Source organism: Balearica regulorum, chromosome 7 (assembly GCF_011004875.1).
Source record: "Balearica regulorum gibbericeps isolate bBalReg1 chromosome 7, bBalReg1.pri, whole genome shotgun sequence".
In the NCBI taxonomy this organism is placed as follows: domain Eukaryota; kingdom Metazoa; phylum Chordata; class Aves; order Gruiformes; family Gruidae; genus Balearica; species Balearica regulorum.
In genome coordinates this window covers 23,686,867-23,702,916 of record NC_046190.1, presented here as the reverse complement: position 1 = coordinate 23,702,916, position 16,050 = coordinate 23,686,867, and the positions used below count along the sequence as shown (strand labels likewise).

Below are 16,050 nucleotides of genomic sequence, written 5' to 3'. Positions count from 1 at the left end.
TTGTTTAAGCTTCCCATTTTCCCCAAATGGCATCTATCTTCAGGTGTGGCTTTTGAGTCCTCATTTCTACAAACTTTAAAACTCAGAAAGAAATTACATATTTCTTCTTAAAGGTGATGTTTTGAGTAACCCCCTTGCTCAATAATGCAGACTTAAAAGTACAGGTCGCTTCCCCCCCAGTGCTAAGTTTGGACAAGATAGCAGGTAGTGGTCTGTGTGCGTTTGTAGTACATCCTTAACAGTTCTGCTTAGGATTTCTGTGGCTAGATGCTTATCTCCTTCCTTGCCCTACTGTTTACATGTACAGTGCTGCTTCCCATTAGTCATCCCATGGAAGTGTAACCTTTACTGCTTACATTTGCTTATTAGAGCAGTACTCGCACCCTTGACTGCTGTGCAGCAGTCTCTGTGCTGGTCATTGTCTGGTTGGTGACCTGACCTTTGTGACCAGCCTGCTTCTCTTGCATTGCTCCTTATGGAGGAAACTTGTAGTTTTAGCCCCGCTGATTTTCTCATCCTAGATAGTTCTGACAAACAACTTGTGCCAGTGACTGGTTCAGTTAAGAGCATCTGGGTTTGCATTACTTGTAGCAAACTGATTTTTTTGCCCATTGCAGTAATGCACAGCAGAGATAACATGACTTGAACACCAAACAGATTTTCAGCTTTGTGGTATCCTTTTCATTCACATGTCCAATACAAATAATTTTACATCAGATTTAGGTTTAGAGCAGGCGTTGCATGCTGTATTTTTAACTGTAGTCTGCTACTGACCACATGCCAAGTTAGGCTGTTTCTCGTGTTCCCTCCAGGTATGGAGACTCCCGGTTTGTTTGATTGTTGGGGTTTTTGTTTGGTTTTTTGTGTGCTTTATTTCTTAAAACCTTGGACATTAATTCCTTACAGAGATTTGAGAGAAAATACATTTCAATTTCTTCACTGGCTTTATCTGATCCAGGGTGACTGTGCTCCATGAGAGTGTTGCCATAGATATCCACACAGTAGATGAGAATAGAAAGAGTATTTCTTCCACAAACTGATGATTACACAAGGGTAAAAATTAATGGCTTTAAGCCCATTGAGAAAAAAACATCACTAGTTTGTCTTAATTTACTTTCTGTTCAAGGTAACTTTCCCATGCTTTTGGCTGGTATTCAGAGCTATCTATGCTAGAATCCTGCATTATTTGCCAGGTAGAGTAGGAATTTATATTACATAGTACTAGGGAAGTTTGAGCGAGACCTATACATCCTTCTCGTGCTTTATTTCCAAGAACTCCATGAAAATGTGTGTTGGTGATTATCTGATGCAAGGTGCAGCATGTTGTTGCTGATTTATCATAAATGAGAGAGGAGTGATATAGTAGTCATATGTGGTGATATGAGCATCTAGTGTGAATCATGCTGAGCTTTAATTGGCTCTAATCCTTTGCTGAAGCAAGCCTAACACACTAAAGCAATGGGGATGCATGCATTTTATTTGCATCAGACCATTTCGGAAGGGAGGGGGGAAAGCTTAAATCAGGAGGGGAGGACAGGAATGAAACTTTTTTTTTTTTAATTCCAAATATAGGTGTGTCCACAGTGGGGTTATTTTGATAAAGTTCCATGTGTATGACCCTATCCTCTAGCAAATTCCTTTCCAAAATCTATTTGAAGCATTCCTGGTTTTCATTTTGCACTCCTGCTTCTATTTCAAATACTAATTCTGCTAATTGGTAGATATTTCATCAGCTTGGCACTGGAGAACTTTTCCATTATCTTAAATAATGAATGATTTGAACTGCCTTGAATCTTAAATTGTCCCCGTTCACCAAACCTTTGGTAGTGCTGCACTCACTTTCTTCAGGCTGAATTTGGATCCAGGCTGATGGAGCAGCAACAAGGAAGGGCCAGGTTTTATCCCCAAGGAACATGCTTTTCTGCTCTCAAATCCAGAAAGTGAGGCTAGAAGATACTGGGTGATGAATTGCAGAGCTATGTAACATACCACCTTATGGCCACCACTGTAGGTCCCAGGTATTTTTTTTAAGATTCTAAATTTAATGAGCAACATCATGCAGCTGCCATTTTAAAATTTACTTTACATAGTTTCATATCAAATCTACTTGCTTTCTTGTCCCCCTTTCTGCCTGTAATCTGGACTTGCCATCCACTGCAAGGTGAGGGAGGGGTTAAGGTGTGGGCTGGGGCAGACATCTGGGTGAAGATTAAGGATATTTTATGCTGTGAATGTCCTTTCTCTGACCTTGTCAGGGTCTGGGCTCTCTGTAGTTAGTGTTACAGTCCTACTTTTGTGTTTGTTTTTTTTTTTTTTTTTTCTGGGCAGCTCTTCAAACAGTCATGTTCCCTTTTTGCCCAAAGGGGAATTTCCCTTCCTATTGGTGTGAGAGGATGCGTGTGTTTCCAGATCTGGCAGGGCCTGTCAGATCCATCTTTATAATCAGAATTTGTTAATGCATGAAGTGCTATTTTTAGTTGAGTATGTAATTGTAAGTATTTCAAAATTAGTTCTTCTCTAAGCTCTTTGTCAGCTGCTGCTTCTTTTCTTTCCTTTTTTTTTTTTCTGAGCACTTTGATTTGTGATTAGGGGATACAAAATGGTATTACTAATGTTTTTCAGGCCCCATGTAACACACTGTGTAAATAGGAACTTGTGGAGAATGCTGTGGCATGCAGGAGACTTTAACAGCATTCACTTGCAATGCTCCGCAAAATTTGTTGATGTTCTACCTTGTCTCTTTGCTACATGCATACTGTTTTCTTTCCCAATGAAAACTGAATAGCATAGCTGAAAGAGTAAAAATCCAGATTTTTGGTGTGATAAGGTTAATGTTGTAAAACCTGCCCTTCATCTTACATAACTGCAAAGAGGCACCAAATACCATTTGTTCTGCTGTTTGTAAGGAGTATTGTGGTAATTGTACATTTTATGCCTGGTCAGTACCAGCTTTCCCTGCCCTTTGTGCAGTAAAGAGTATGTGGGGAAGGCAGGATGCTCTGTAAGCTGGCATGGCTGCTGAGAAAGCAGTTTGTGAAAGTGTGCCTTAGGGAAGGCACAGTAGCAAGGTGAGGCAACAGGGAATCCTTAGAAAATCTACAAGGGTCTGGAAATCTGCAAGGGTCAAGTAATACCTATGCAGTGACCAACAGGACTTAATGCTCCTATTTCTGTATCTGGACTTCTTATGATCTTAAAGCCATACTGTTGAAAGATTGTTATGGTGAAACTAAATGAGAAGAACCGAAGTTCACCTGAACAGCACAGTTTTATGCTGAACTGTTTTATGCAAGATGCTTGGGGAGCTCTTCAGATCTTTTTAAGTGCTGACATCCAGTAACACAATCTACCCACCTTTGATGTATTCACTTTTTTCATTGCATTGTTGTAATGCCTAGAAACTCCAACTGAGATCAAGGGTCCAGTGTGCTTAGCGCTGTAGCGATGCCTAAGCAGAAAATCCCAGCCTCTTAGCTTACAATTTAAATAGACAAGCTGACAAAGGGCAAGAGAGAAGATGGATTGACAAAGATGAAAAGATTTGCTCAGCATCACACAAAATGACTAAAGCAGAAGTAGAAATAGGATCTCCAATCTGCTAGTTCAGGCTGCCTCTCACTGATCTGCTTTGCATTCAACATTTTTTTTCCTACTTAAGTCTTGAAATGACTGTACTCTGTATATGAATGAGTTGCAGCAAGTGTGATATTTTAACATAAATATAATGTCAGTATCAAACTGGGGGAGAACAGCATGTAGAAGATAGAAACATAAAAAGCTGTTGTAAAAAAATATCCATGCTAAGTGCCCAGAACTGTGAATGGGACTCTGCCTAGAATCACTCTACTTCCTATAGCATCTTCTAGTATGTGTTGTATTTTCTGTAGGTCCTCAGAATGATTTACACTTTCTATTTCTAGTATAGCTGTTGTGCTGAAGGGACAGCGATTCTTCAGGTTGTCTCTATTACCTGCTGACTTCTGTTTATTGTTTGCTAAAGCAGGAGTCTTCCTTAAGTTTCATTGTAGACAATCTTCTTCTCTATTGAGATGAACACCTGAATTTCACACAAATACAGAAATAGAACTTTAACAAACATTCATCCCTCGGTTTGACAGGAAAATGTTGTCCGTACTGCTTTGGGAGGATGTTTTGTCACTCAGATATAGGGAAATCCTTAAAGTGAGGTACTTCACCATAGGCTATCTGTCTGCTTATAACAATTTTTTTCATTCCCTGGGATGTCTCTGCATTGCCTAGAAATAGTTAGAGATGCAGCTGTGTTATAGAAGGGAAAGAGAACTCTATCTGTAGTTAAACTTCTCTTGCCTTATTTACTTTGCTAAGTTGCAGTCACATTACAAGAAGAACAAGAAGTTTTGCTCACTCCGCTAGTCACCTTGAGAAGGTGACGTAGGTGGCTCTGATGTAGCTGTTACAGAGGAGATTGGGAGATTGATCTGGTTTTAGTAATTTCCTTGTGTTTGTTTTGACTGAAGTTTTGATGCTTTAGCACTTACTACTGGTGTCTCATGTTTGCATTATCCAACCTGTCTTGCGTTGTAATAATACTTTCATGCTCTGATCTTAACACAGACCTTACTCCCCACCCTTTTTGTACTGCCAAGCTAGCTTTTCTTCCCCCTGTTATTATAGTAGCCAGTAATAATGTGCTGTTGGGGATTCTACAATACATCATGCCATGTTAATAGAGCAATGCTGGTTTAAATTTAGATTGTACTCTAATTAAATTCTAATCTGCAGAGGGTTCTGTTTCCTCCTGTGTCAGTGTTGCTTGTGCCTCTAATATAGGAGGATGATCATTTTCTGTGTGACTTGGTTGACTCTCATATTGAACCTTTTGCCTGTCTCTTAACATTTGCTGCCCCTTTTCTTGTTTCTGTAACTCATTGGAAATCTATATGAACTTCAAATAAGACTGTCTTCCTTAGAAGCTTCCCTGCAGTATCCATATAATCTCTGTTTGTCTGCTGCAATTTGTAGGATACATGAAAAATAAAACCTAACATTTTGGAGCAGTTTCTGAGCTGATGTGAATTTCCATTTCTCCCAGTTACCAATTCCCTGTTGTGACTGGGTACAAGGATTCCTCTGGGTTGTTGGTGGTCTAAGCATTTTATTAATGTGCTGGTAGTACATCTTATTTTAGCTGTAGCTTGAGGAAAAGCCTGTGGAGAAGCTAAATTGTCCTAAAAGATGATGAGAGGAATCACAAGGTTTTAAACCAGGTAATGGCAAGCCCTATGTTGTGCCTCCCTGAAGTGGGAGATTGGTGAGCCAAATGCTGAACAGATCAGTGTTTGGAGTCTTTCCATACTGGAATTAAAGATCAGATGAGGCAGAAGCTTTGCTAGTTTGAGTCTATGCAGTGGCTGCATGATTCTGGGCTGCACGGTGTGATTGGAAACATGGCTCCGGGTATAAGTTGAGCATGGGCACTTCTGCTCTCAAAGACATGCCAGTCTGTATGGGTGCTTGAGCTCTGGTGTAGGGATAGCAGGGACAAGGGCAATATTCAAGGTGAAAGCTGTGAAGGCTCAGTAAGTGTATGAAATGGGGAGGTACAACTCCATGGCCTGTACTGAGTTCAAGGGCTGCTCTAGAGATGGGCCATGGTCATGTGCAGGAGTCCAGAGCTACATAGCTGAGCCCACACCATTGTGGGTTTTGGCTGGGATGTGCTGCCCTCAGTATTCTGTGAGCTAGACGCTGTAGTACCTCCCCATGAGTACTAAGCAGCAGAGAAATAGCCTAGATAATACCAAGGGAGAAGGGCAGATGGAAAATGTATGTGGAGACAGCGGGGGAAGGGGTAGCATTGTAACGCTGAAAGACCTGCCAGGCTCAGCTTGGACAGGATTACACTAAGACTATAGTGAAAGAGCAGAGAAATGCATGCTGAGCCTAGTTTACTGGAGAGTGCAGTTTGGTGTGAAAGCTGTCTTTTGAAGATGACTGAAGATGTCTTTGAGCAAGAGTAGAGTCCAAGAAGGTTGAGTAATGTTTGAGCATTGGTCCTTGTTTATTCTCCCAGTACCTGAGCGCGCGCAAGGTGTTCTGGCTGTTGAGTGCCTCTTGCCTTCCTTGCCTGTCTTCTATGTCTGAGCATGGGTGCACCTTGCCTCTCCAGTCAGCCCGAATTTCTGTGGGAGGGAGCCTTTCTCCTCCCCTTGCTACGCACAGAAGTTCCCTCTTCTTCTTTGTTTAGCCCTTGGGGATGTCCCTCCTGTTACGCCCTCCTCCCTACCCTCTGATCCTAGTTGCAAACACACCTCTGCTTCCCCCAAATGTGCATACGCGGGAGTTTTCTGCCTACCTCTTCAGTGTGGTTGGGGAAGCTGCAGTTTTCTGAAGTGGGAGAGCACATAGAGGCACCACCTAGCATCCCACATCTTGTGTATATATATTCCTCCCTCTTCTCCTCTCCTTATAGCAGTGTGTGGGGCACCTATGTTCTGACCTCGATGTGTGAGTGGATGGGGTCTTCAACTCTGCCCTTTCCCCTGGTGTGTAGTCATGTTCTTTAATGGTGACTTCTCTGCACCTTCTTGCGTGTCTCTGCATTTCTGCTAGTGCTTATACCTGTCCCTAGGGGAGCATTATTGGCAGGGGGGCCCTTGCTGGCACACTAATGTGTGAATAGTTTCTGTGCTTTTCTTCTCATCTCCTCTCTTCCCTTCTCTTTCCCTCTCTCAATGGTGTGTCCAGAAAAGGAAGTCGAGCTCCAGTGTGCATTTGATGGTGAGCACCTCCCGTAAGCTGCCTGCGATTCGTGCATCCGCCATTCTCATGCCATGCACGCTCGGCTTGTGCTCATCACCCTACATAGCATGTCTGTGCAGGGGGGCGGTGGCGGGGGGGATCATTGTGCACTGAAAGGTCCATGTCCTCACTAAAAGGGCCCAGTGATTGTCAGACCCCCGGCCAGTCGTACAGTTGCCATTTTATGCAGAAAATCAACTGCTGGCAATGCAGTTTGACTTTGCCTGCTCTGAGTGTGAAACAAAAAAAGGCAGTGGTTCTCCTGGGCTCAGCAGAGCAGGTATATGCCTTGCCTGGACATGGGGCTTTGTCATTCTGTTGCAGAGGTGCCAAAAAGAGGAGCAGGTGCTTTGCCTGGCGTTGGTGCCGTCATCCTTGGTGGGAGCCCTGCAGTGTAGAACAAACTGGGAGTCGCTCCAAATGTGACAGAGACTGATGGGGCTCCACTGTTCAGATGAAATGTGTGGGCACAGCACCGCCAGGCAGCTCAGAGCTGCCGGTCACTTCTTTTTTTAGCATACTTACTGAAAAGGTTTGTCAGAGCCTTTATAATCCAAAACTTCCTTTTGTCCTGATCTTGTTTATGTATCCCAGCATGACCAAATATCCAGTAACTGCCTCCCCTCTCCTATTCATTTCCCTTTTTTCATCCATCCAGATGTTTGACATCCATAGAATTTGTCAGAAAAGAAGTCAAATCCACTCTCAAGGGAGCAAAGAGAAAATTGGCCAGTGCCATATTGTAAGGAGTCATAAACAGCCCATTCGATGATGCCTTTGTCTCTGACACTGAGATATGAACAGTAACTGAAGTACAAAAATTAGTTATTGCATTATCTCCTTTACACAGAAAAAGAACAGAAAATATTTCTCCCCTATTGCAGGTAGGAATGGGAACATTTTAGTACTGAGAAAGCAGAATAATTTGTTTCTATATTACTATCTGGAAGGTATTTCTCCTCTTCCTCCTTCAATGACTGCTTAAAACTACATAAACACAAAAAACTAATTCCAAAGTACTGCTTGGAAAAATCTGATGTGAGGGACTGACTTTTCACCAGCCCTGCTTTTATGAAACTCCAGGGCAGGAGTTTGTTGTGCCTTTCTTGCCCTTCTTTTCTGTCCACTGCCAGCAATACTTAAATTCCCTCTGCCTGTTGTTTTAAAGCAGCTGGGGTATGTAAATTGTGTGTCAGCCTCAGAAAACATGAAAGCAGTGAAGGTGGCTAAATAGCCAGAGATGGCCCATGTGTTGGTACTTATTTTCTTTTAGTTGGCTAGCAATGTGTGTCCCTAGCGATATGATCACTGGTCTGTTTTCTTTCTCTTGCACCCTCTCTGTTGTTTGTGCCTGTCTGTCTCTTGTCTAGCTCAGGAAGCGCTGCCGGCTGCTGTGCCAAAACTAATCGTGTTATGTAGATCTTAAGAAGGGCCTGGCACCTTTTTAGGTGGATTGGCCTCTTTTAACTTGAGCTGTACTGCTGCGAATTACCAAAGATCGTAGCCTGCCCAGTGACCGTGGTGTTGGCTGGCAGTAGGAGGGGAAGGAGGGGTAAAAGTTGGCTGTGGTACCTGGGGCTCTGGGATGGGCAGTTGGTTAGGTGCCCACAAGACACAAGAGTGTGCGGGAAGCTCAATACGTCACATACCTCTGTTTGAGAAAGAACCGTGAAAAATGCTTAGGCTAAGTCTTCTGCCTCTTACTTCCCTGGGACTCTGCTCTGGAGTAAAATGCGATGTGATTCTGGACTAGCGAATGTGATACTCGGTCTTCTTCAGCCCACTGGCTGGGGGAGAGTATGATGGATGACCTGGGCGTTCAGTGCAGCCTGGAGGGTAGGCTGTGTGCTTGTGCACTTTGAGTTTGCACTTTGTAAGGTGACTTCCCACACCTAACAAGCTGCTGTCAACTTTTTCAGAACAGTGGCTTCCAGAATGTTTGGGGTTTTTTTCTCCCCATTTGGCCTTGGTTATAAAGCCTTCTTAAAAATCAGAAGTATTTTTGTATAGCTTCCTTCATGCTAACTTTATCTTCTTATCCCAGTGCACTAAAAGGAATGGGCTGTGCTCTTCTCATTGGGAGAGGTTTGGAAGTTAGATCTCTGCATTAGGATCACTGTTCCTGAAGAAGCACAGGAACCTCAGTGTTGTATGGAGGGGTGGACCCAAGTGTTGCCAGAAATTTGGTTGTGTTTATGCCACAAAATGGCTTGGAATTTTTTCAGGTTGATCTGCTCCTCTCTCATGTCCACAGCAGCTTGTCATGTCTTCTGCCATTAGGCTGGAAATACATGCAGGAAGCAAAGCTCTTGGAAGGCCAAAGTTTTAGGACAATGTGGAGAGAACTGGAAAAATAGGATGAGGCAATGAACAGTAATTTGTGCAGTGTTTTTCCTTTCTGAGCTTTGGGGATGAGTGTGTCATAGGCTCTTTTTTTTCCCATGGAGTTTTAAAGAATTCATTCCTGCCTTTCTCTTCTACTTCCTCCTGCCCCATCTTCCTCTTCTGTTTCTCCTCTCTCCTTCTCCAAAAGGGATAGCTAAGCTAAGGCATGCTGCTTGTGAGTAAAAACTGAAGTATTAGTAGGTGTGTGTGAAGTCCCAACTTCACAGGATCTGTCTCTGGTTGCAGTAATTAAACCTATGGCAGATGTTTTCCAGCTCAGCATTTGAGTTCTGCATTCTTTGTGGTGGTTACTGGGTGGTGAAGGCCTGATGTTTTGCAGTTTGAGTTTGCACTCCCCAAGAACGGTGGGATGGAGAGGAGGTGCAATGAGGTCACACTGGTGTGAGCTCCCATCCAGTACCCCTGATCTGTAAACCAAGGAGTTTGAGCAAGGCTCCTGGAGTGCTGATTTTGACATTGTTGCTGGTGTCGGGCAGCAAGAGAGCTGTGTGCCTGGTATGGGGGTTACACGGCCTAATTCTCCAACAACTGACAGGATTTGTGGGCTAGGAAATATATACTAGTGGGCACAGGTTTGTCTCTCTGCAAATACAGACTTTGCTCATTCCTGATGTAACTGATGTACGTGACTCAATAGGACGTTTCTTTGCAGCAAGCTGGTGACTGCCTCAGTGTTGTGCTGTGTGAATGCAGGAAACAGAGATTTTATTCTACTACCACAGCTACAGGAGAGACTGAAGAGGGGATAGATGAAAAACTACTGGGCACCATCCAGAGGACTTGCTACTTGGGGAACTACCTGGCCTTTTCCTTGCATCCCACCCCCATCTCTTTCCATATTTTGGTCCTGGAGTCTCTTTGTTCAGGTCATGGCAGGGACACAACACTCCATACCTCACCTTTTCTCTACTTTTCTAGGGCTCACCACACTTTTTCTTGCATCAGTAGATTCCCTGGGACCCTCAGCGTCATCATATATCTAGGACTGTTCCTGCACACTTTGGGACTCCTCAGACACAACTCCCATTTGTCCCTGGATTGAGACTGCACCATGACTATTGCGTGTGTCTCACTTCTGCAGTCTCTTTCTCTTGGGACTGCTGCCATCTCTCATTCTTCTTCACCAAATACTTTTGCTGGTGCTCATTGCAGGATTCTCCCCATCCCTTTGGGCTGCTGCCTTTTCCCCTTCTGTTTTCCTTCCTTATAGCTCTAGCAGTCCATGCACACTTGGGTTTTGGTACATCCCTTACGACATCTGTTGCCTCTGACGGAAGGATGATGTCCGGTGACTCGGGCAGCACTCCTCCTTCCTCCCTCTTCTTGGTGATGGAGCCTGTGGGGAGGGGAGGGTCTGAGGAGATGGTTGGGATTGAAGCAATACTGTCATTTTCTTGCTGCCTCTGCTGCCCAAGCAGGGGAACTAAAACCATGTTTTTCTGTCTCAGCCACAGAGCAACAACAAAACCAGTATAGTAAGCACTGCAAAAGAAACACCCCCAGTGCAGACGTCCATGGTATCTTCCCCAACCGCTATTTTTTTTCTGTTTGGTTTAATTTTGATTCTGTCCTCTCCCCTTCTCTCCTCCCCCCCCCCCCCCCCCCCCCAAGTGCTGCTTGTGCTGCTCTGTTTCAGCTTGTGTTTTGGCTTTGTTCTGTCTGTGTCCCTGTGCTGCTGTGGGGCCTGATCACAGCCTCACAGGCTTTGGGGTGGGGGTGCTGAGCAGAGCTGTGGTTGGATGTGGGGATCGCAGCTTGCCTGGACTTCCCCTTGTGCCATCCCTGTATAGTTCTGTGTGTCCTGTTCAACTGTTCCTGCTGGCTTTGGGGAGGCTGATTTGGAAGAAGAGAGTGGCAAGCTCTATCCACTCTCCAACACCCAGGAAATGGAGAATGGACTTCAGGACACCACAGAAGAAAGGGCAGGCAAAGGGTTTTTAGAAGAACCCTTTGATGGCCCATTTGGCCTGCTCAGTTTTGTGGTCTCTCCAGCTTGCTGACTTGCCGGGCTAGCATTTTCTGTTTAGGCTGTGTGCAGTGGGCTTCATAGGGTGCCCTGTGCTGAGTATGTTTAACGGCACAGCTCGCTGTGGTCTGCCCCAGTATGCTTGGAAGATCAGGCAGCAGCGCAATGGGTGACAGGGGCGGATGGGCAAATGTGTATCACTGCACCGTCACAGTCCCTGGTGCTCTCGCTGAGGGGAGGAGATGGTGCAGGATCCTGAAGGCTTGTCCTGGTAATGAAGGGATGAGTGCAGGAGCTAGTTAGCACCCGTAGGCCTGATAGCTGCTCTTTGTTGTGTGTCTCTGGAGAGTTGGATTTGGTATTTTTTGGGGGGTGGGAGGGAGGGATTTGATGTTTTTGTGGTTTGTTGTAGTGCAAAGGGTTCTTGGGACACTTCATAATTTTCTGCCTTCCCTTCACTGCCTTTGTTCATTACGGTTTTGATACTGAAGGAGCCTTTCTAAATTATTAATTATTGTTGTTATTATTGAAATTGGATTTAATTTTAGAGACTTTTAGAAAAATATGCCTTTTTTCACAACCCAGTTTCTTTAGCAACTCCTCTCTGAGAGGCATTGAGGTGGTCTGGCTTATCCCCTTCTTATCATGGAAATTATGAATGTCCCTTTTTTAGGGTAAAATACCCAGCAAACTTTCCAAAAAATGGGGAGACAAAGGCCCCAGCCCAGTATTAACCTTTCCTTCCCCTCTCTCTCTTCTGAAGCATTTTCCAGCGAGGATGCTGCTGAGGGGTCGTTACTTGACGAACGGCTGCAGAGGGTGCAGGCTGGCTGCTCAGTTGCCATCTGGCATTTGTGCCAGCCTCGTTCACTGGAGGCAAATTGGGAATTAGGGGCAATTGCAGGGAAGCCGGGGACTTTGTCTCCTTGTGACTGTAGCTTTTAGTGCAACCTCTCTCTTCAGGAAACCTTCTGTGCAGGAAGTGTGTGCGCGTGCACGCAAGCACACGTGTGCTGCTTGGAGTTTGTGGTTTGGTATTTTTTTTGTCAGTCACCTTTTCCCCACTTGCTGGGGAGTGAAAAGAAATGAGAGAATACTTTGGAACTGGAGTTTAATGATTCTTCCATCCTTTCCTAGGAACCTCAAACAACTGTTGTCCATAATGCTACAGATGGCATAAAGGTAAGGGATGGGAGCGTTGCCAGAGAAACCTCCACTTCTCTCTTGTCATTCTCGTCTTCGTGTGTTTTACTTCAATTTCTACCTTTCTGACGTCTGGTTTGTAGCGTGATCCTGGCAGTAGACCGGGAGGGTTGTGTTGTATGGCTGTGGATCTCTGGAAGAGGCTGAGTAGGGACAACTGTTCAAATATTATCATCTCTTTCCTACTGCGGTGTGTAATCACCACTCTCTCTCGTATGTGGGGTGGAAGAGAAGATACAGGCACTTAAGCACTTTTTTTTTCTTCTGGAAATGGAGACCTGTTCCTCTGAGAGAGCCTAGGAGCCCTTCTTTAGCTTCTTGTGGCTGTTCTTCTTCCAAACAGAAGCAACTCCCATTTGATCTCATTTGACAGAGTTTGGTAACTTCTGTCCTTGTAAAAGTTCTGGGTGGACGGCTTGAATGGCTTAAACACACAAAAGCTGAGCAGAGATGCTGTTAAGTTTTGCTTAATATTTGGCCTGCTTCCATCCAAATCTTCTTTGTATCATCCTCTCCCTGCCATCCCTGCCAGTGTTTTTGCGCTTTTCCCCATCTTCCTTCTCAAACAAATCAAACTATGTACTCATGCTCCTCGTGACTGCTGATGCCTGGTAATGCTCTGTTCTGCTGTGCAGGGTTCCACAGAGAGCTGTAACACCACGACCGAAGATGAAGATCTGAAAGGTAGGTGCTTTGCCTGTAATTTCTAATACAGTTAAGTGCAGGCAGGGGATCCTGGATATTCGATCATTGCCTTGAACTAGCTTCCCAGATTTCTGTGTCTGACTCAGTTCGCCATGACGCTGTCATTCCTGTCACAGTGGGACCATGTGTTGGGGAACCAGCTGACTTGGCCTCTGTGGTATATAAACACTGTTTGCCCTGAGCTAATTTGTTTTTGTCTCAGAGTTGGAATTCTTTTCTTGGAAATACCATAATCTGTTCATCTCCGGTCCATTTCTAGGCTTGGAAAATCCCTACCAGTCCCTTGAGGTTTGGAGTCTGGTGGTGTTTTTGTGCTTCCTTGTAGGTTACAGGGAGTTGAAACCTCTCAGTTACTGCTCACTCTCCCTTCTCTCTCCTTTCTGGGAATCTCTTTAGTGACATGTATGCACTTCCCTCTTTATTTTTTTCTCTTTGGGTCTATTTTTGTTTCTAATATGGAGATCACTCTCAGCCTGTTGTCTCTGAATGGAAATGATTTTTCTTGTCCTTGACTGAGATATCAGTAGAGGGAGAGGCTGAGAAGAGATTTCACACCTTTCAGTGACTGTATGATAAATATTCTGTGCTTGTAAAACTCTTCAGATGAAGAAGCTCCAAGTCCCATGTCTGCTCATGTTGTTTGAGCAGCTGTCCTTTTCCTGACCTCCCTAAAGAAGGACAAGCAGACATTTTCCTGAATGAGCAGGTTCGGGATGGGTGAATGCAGTTTGCATTCTGAGGCAAATGTGTTAATAGTTTGCATTTTGAAGCAGAGGTATATTCTCATTCTCCCTGTAGTCAATCAGAGTTACGTACCCAGGGAAAAATCAATGCTGACCCTGTGGTGTAGCAAGCAATGTCACCTCTGTCAGCTGGGCTAGTTCCCAATGCTTTTCCTGTGGCTTATCACAAGCTGCTGGCTCCTCTTCTGAGGAGTCACAGGGAGCAGAAACGTGTGCCAGTGAGTGAATGAGCTCTGCCATACAGATTGTTTCAGATAAGACCTGACCTCATTACAGGACAGTACTCTAGCTCCCACCTTTTTGCCAAAGAGTAATCCATGGTTTAAGAACCTAGCTTTGAGGGAAGAGAACCGGATGGTTTGGGTAGGGTGGTAATGAAATCGATATATCTAATCTCCGCTGGATATCCATCCAAAACAGGTACTTGTCCACAACCTTGTCTCCTTTGGCAGCTTTTGTTCAGGAGAGATCCCAGACTTCAGCCAGTTGAGCCAATGGGTCCTGTAAGTCAGGAATACGAATGCTGTGAGGAGAAGGCTAGGACTGGAACAGAAGGTGGGGGGAAGGAGGGCAGCTGGCCAGGGCTAAATCTATGCAGAATTGTATAGGGTTACGTTGCTACAGATCAAAACTGAGGGTTTTTTTTTTTTTTTGTCAGAGGTTAGAAATTTTATGATTTTAATGGAAGGGAGCATTTGAATGGTGGTTGGGAGAGAAGGAGCTTGCACAGTAATGGTTTGTGCTGTGGCCAGCTCTGGTAATTTTAGTGCTTCAGCTTTAAGTATAGCAGTGTTCACCAGTGTTCCTTTTCAACTCCCACCCCTCCATGTTTTAAGTTGAGCAAGCACTCAAGCAAAACTAAATTGACCAAAAGCTTTGGGGATGTTGGAGTTCTCAGCGTTCTGCATAGCCATGACTCTGGGAAAAGGGAAACGCTTGTGCAATTCCTCTGCTAACTTATTTTCAATAGACAACAGGTTACGCAGATCTGTTCTGCTGTGGTGTAGGATACATGGTCTTGATCCATCAGTGACAGTTGTCTCAGGGATATGTTGTTTCCACTGTGGTGGGGCTAAAGGCAGCACCCATCCCCACCCCTGTGTCATTCTAAATTGCACAGCAGATCCATGTTGTAGAGCTGTCTACTTGGCTTTGCCCTGGAGGATACTCCTGCATGTTTTGTGCCCAGCATTGTGGTTTCTTTAATGTTCTCCTATTTCCTTTCTCTTTTTTTATTTACTGAACTTGCGTGTTTTGTTTGTGTTTGTGTTTTAATTCCCTGCCATGCTAGCTCCCCCTCACTCCACCGGGGACGGCAGCTCAGTGCATGAAGGACGGAGGCACAGTGAGAGCAAAACACAGACTGAGTCCATGCAGTCCCAGCTTTCTCTCTGTTTCTCAGCCAGTAAGTCCAGGGGTGCAGTGCTTCATGGCATCTTTTTCCCACCCCTCCCTCCACCTTTCCCATTTCTCCTTCCCCAAGATTTTTCCTTTCCTCAACTTCCTTCCAGAATGTTGATTTTTCATTTCCAGTACTCCAGAAAAAAAAGAAATCATCTCCCTTCCTGTAAAATGCCCTCCTTCGAACACTGAAAATTTCCAAACCTTTCCTTCCCTTTTTGGGGGGGAAAAAAAAAATAAAAAAAAATCAGAACCTCATCCTAGCTAATTTCATTCCCTTGCTTTCATCAGGGCAAGATGTGGAGTTCTCTGCAGAGATGCTGCCTTTTGGGGTTTCCTTGGGCAAGTCACTGCATCTCTTAGTTTTCCTTGTGGTAAATGGGCTCAGCGGTGCAGGTCTGCTTATGGAGGGAAAGCATGGGGCTGAATTCAGCCTCGCTTGTCAAGAACTTCTGAGCACCCCAGACATGGATGGTCCTCAGGAAGTACAAAAGGAATGAAAAACAGTTTTTATAGACTGTTTCAAGGATGCTTTGGAAGGGAGGCTGTGGCTGCAGGAAAACCCCTCAGCATTTCTGAATCCGTTGTCAGTTGCTCTGAGTGAAAATACTTGGATAATGTTGGCTCTGAGGGGCATTTCTCTTGTTGCATGTCTGTCTGGCTAGCTCAGTTAGCTGGTACCATGGTTAGTCTGCCAGTTATGGTACCCTCTGCCTGATCTCTCCTGAACTGGCTGCCTCCGTAGAGGAGCCTGTGGCTGAAAAACTCTGAAAATGGATATGAAAAAAGCTAGTAGGTTGGAGAAAATCTGGGTGGGATTCCCAGCCTTTCCCCTACACAGAC

At 44.7% G+C, this 16,050-nt stretch overlaps 1 protein-coding gene across 18 annotated transcripts in view; it reads left to right on the top strand.

Annotated features, from left to right (window-relative positions):
* Positions 1-16,050, top strand: part of CAMK2G (calcium/calmodulin dependent protein kinase II gamma) — a 122,285-nt gene that overhangs the window by 95,269 nt on the left and 10,966 nt on the right. For 6 of the 18 annotated variants that reach the window (XR_012836373.1, XM_075758589.1, XM_075758578.1 and 3 more), the window contains exons 14-17: positions 10,638-10,706; positions 12,293-12,337; positions 12,994-13,042; positions 15,098-15,211. Coding sequence is in view for 17 of the 18 variants with exons in the window: in XM_075758589.1 (XP_075614704.1) it covers positions 10,638-10,706; positions 12,293-12,337; positions 12,994-13,042; positions 15,098-15,211 (277 nt within the window). In the remaining variant the exon portion in view is untranslated. Of the gene's footprint in view, positions 1-6,729; positions 6,763-10,637; positions 10,707-12,292; positions 12,338-12,993; positions 13,043-15,097; positions 15,212-16,050 lie in introns of all 18 variants that reach the window. The other 12 variants (XM_075758592.1, XM_075758593.1, XM_075758579.1 and 9 more) reach the window with 7 other exon arrangements.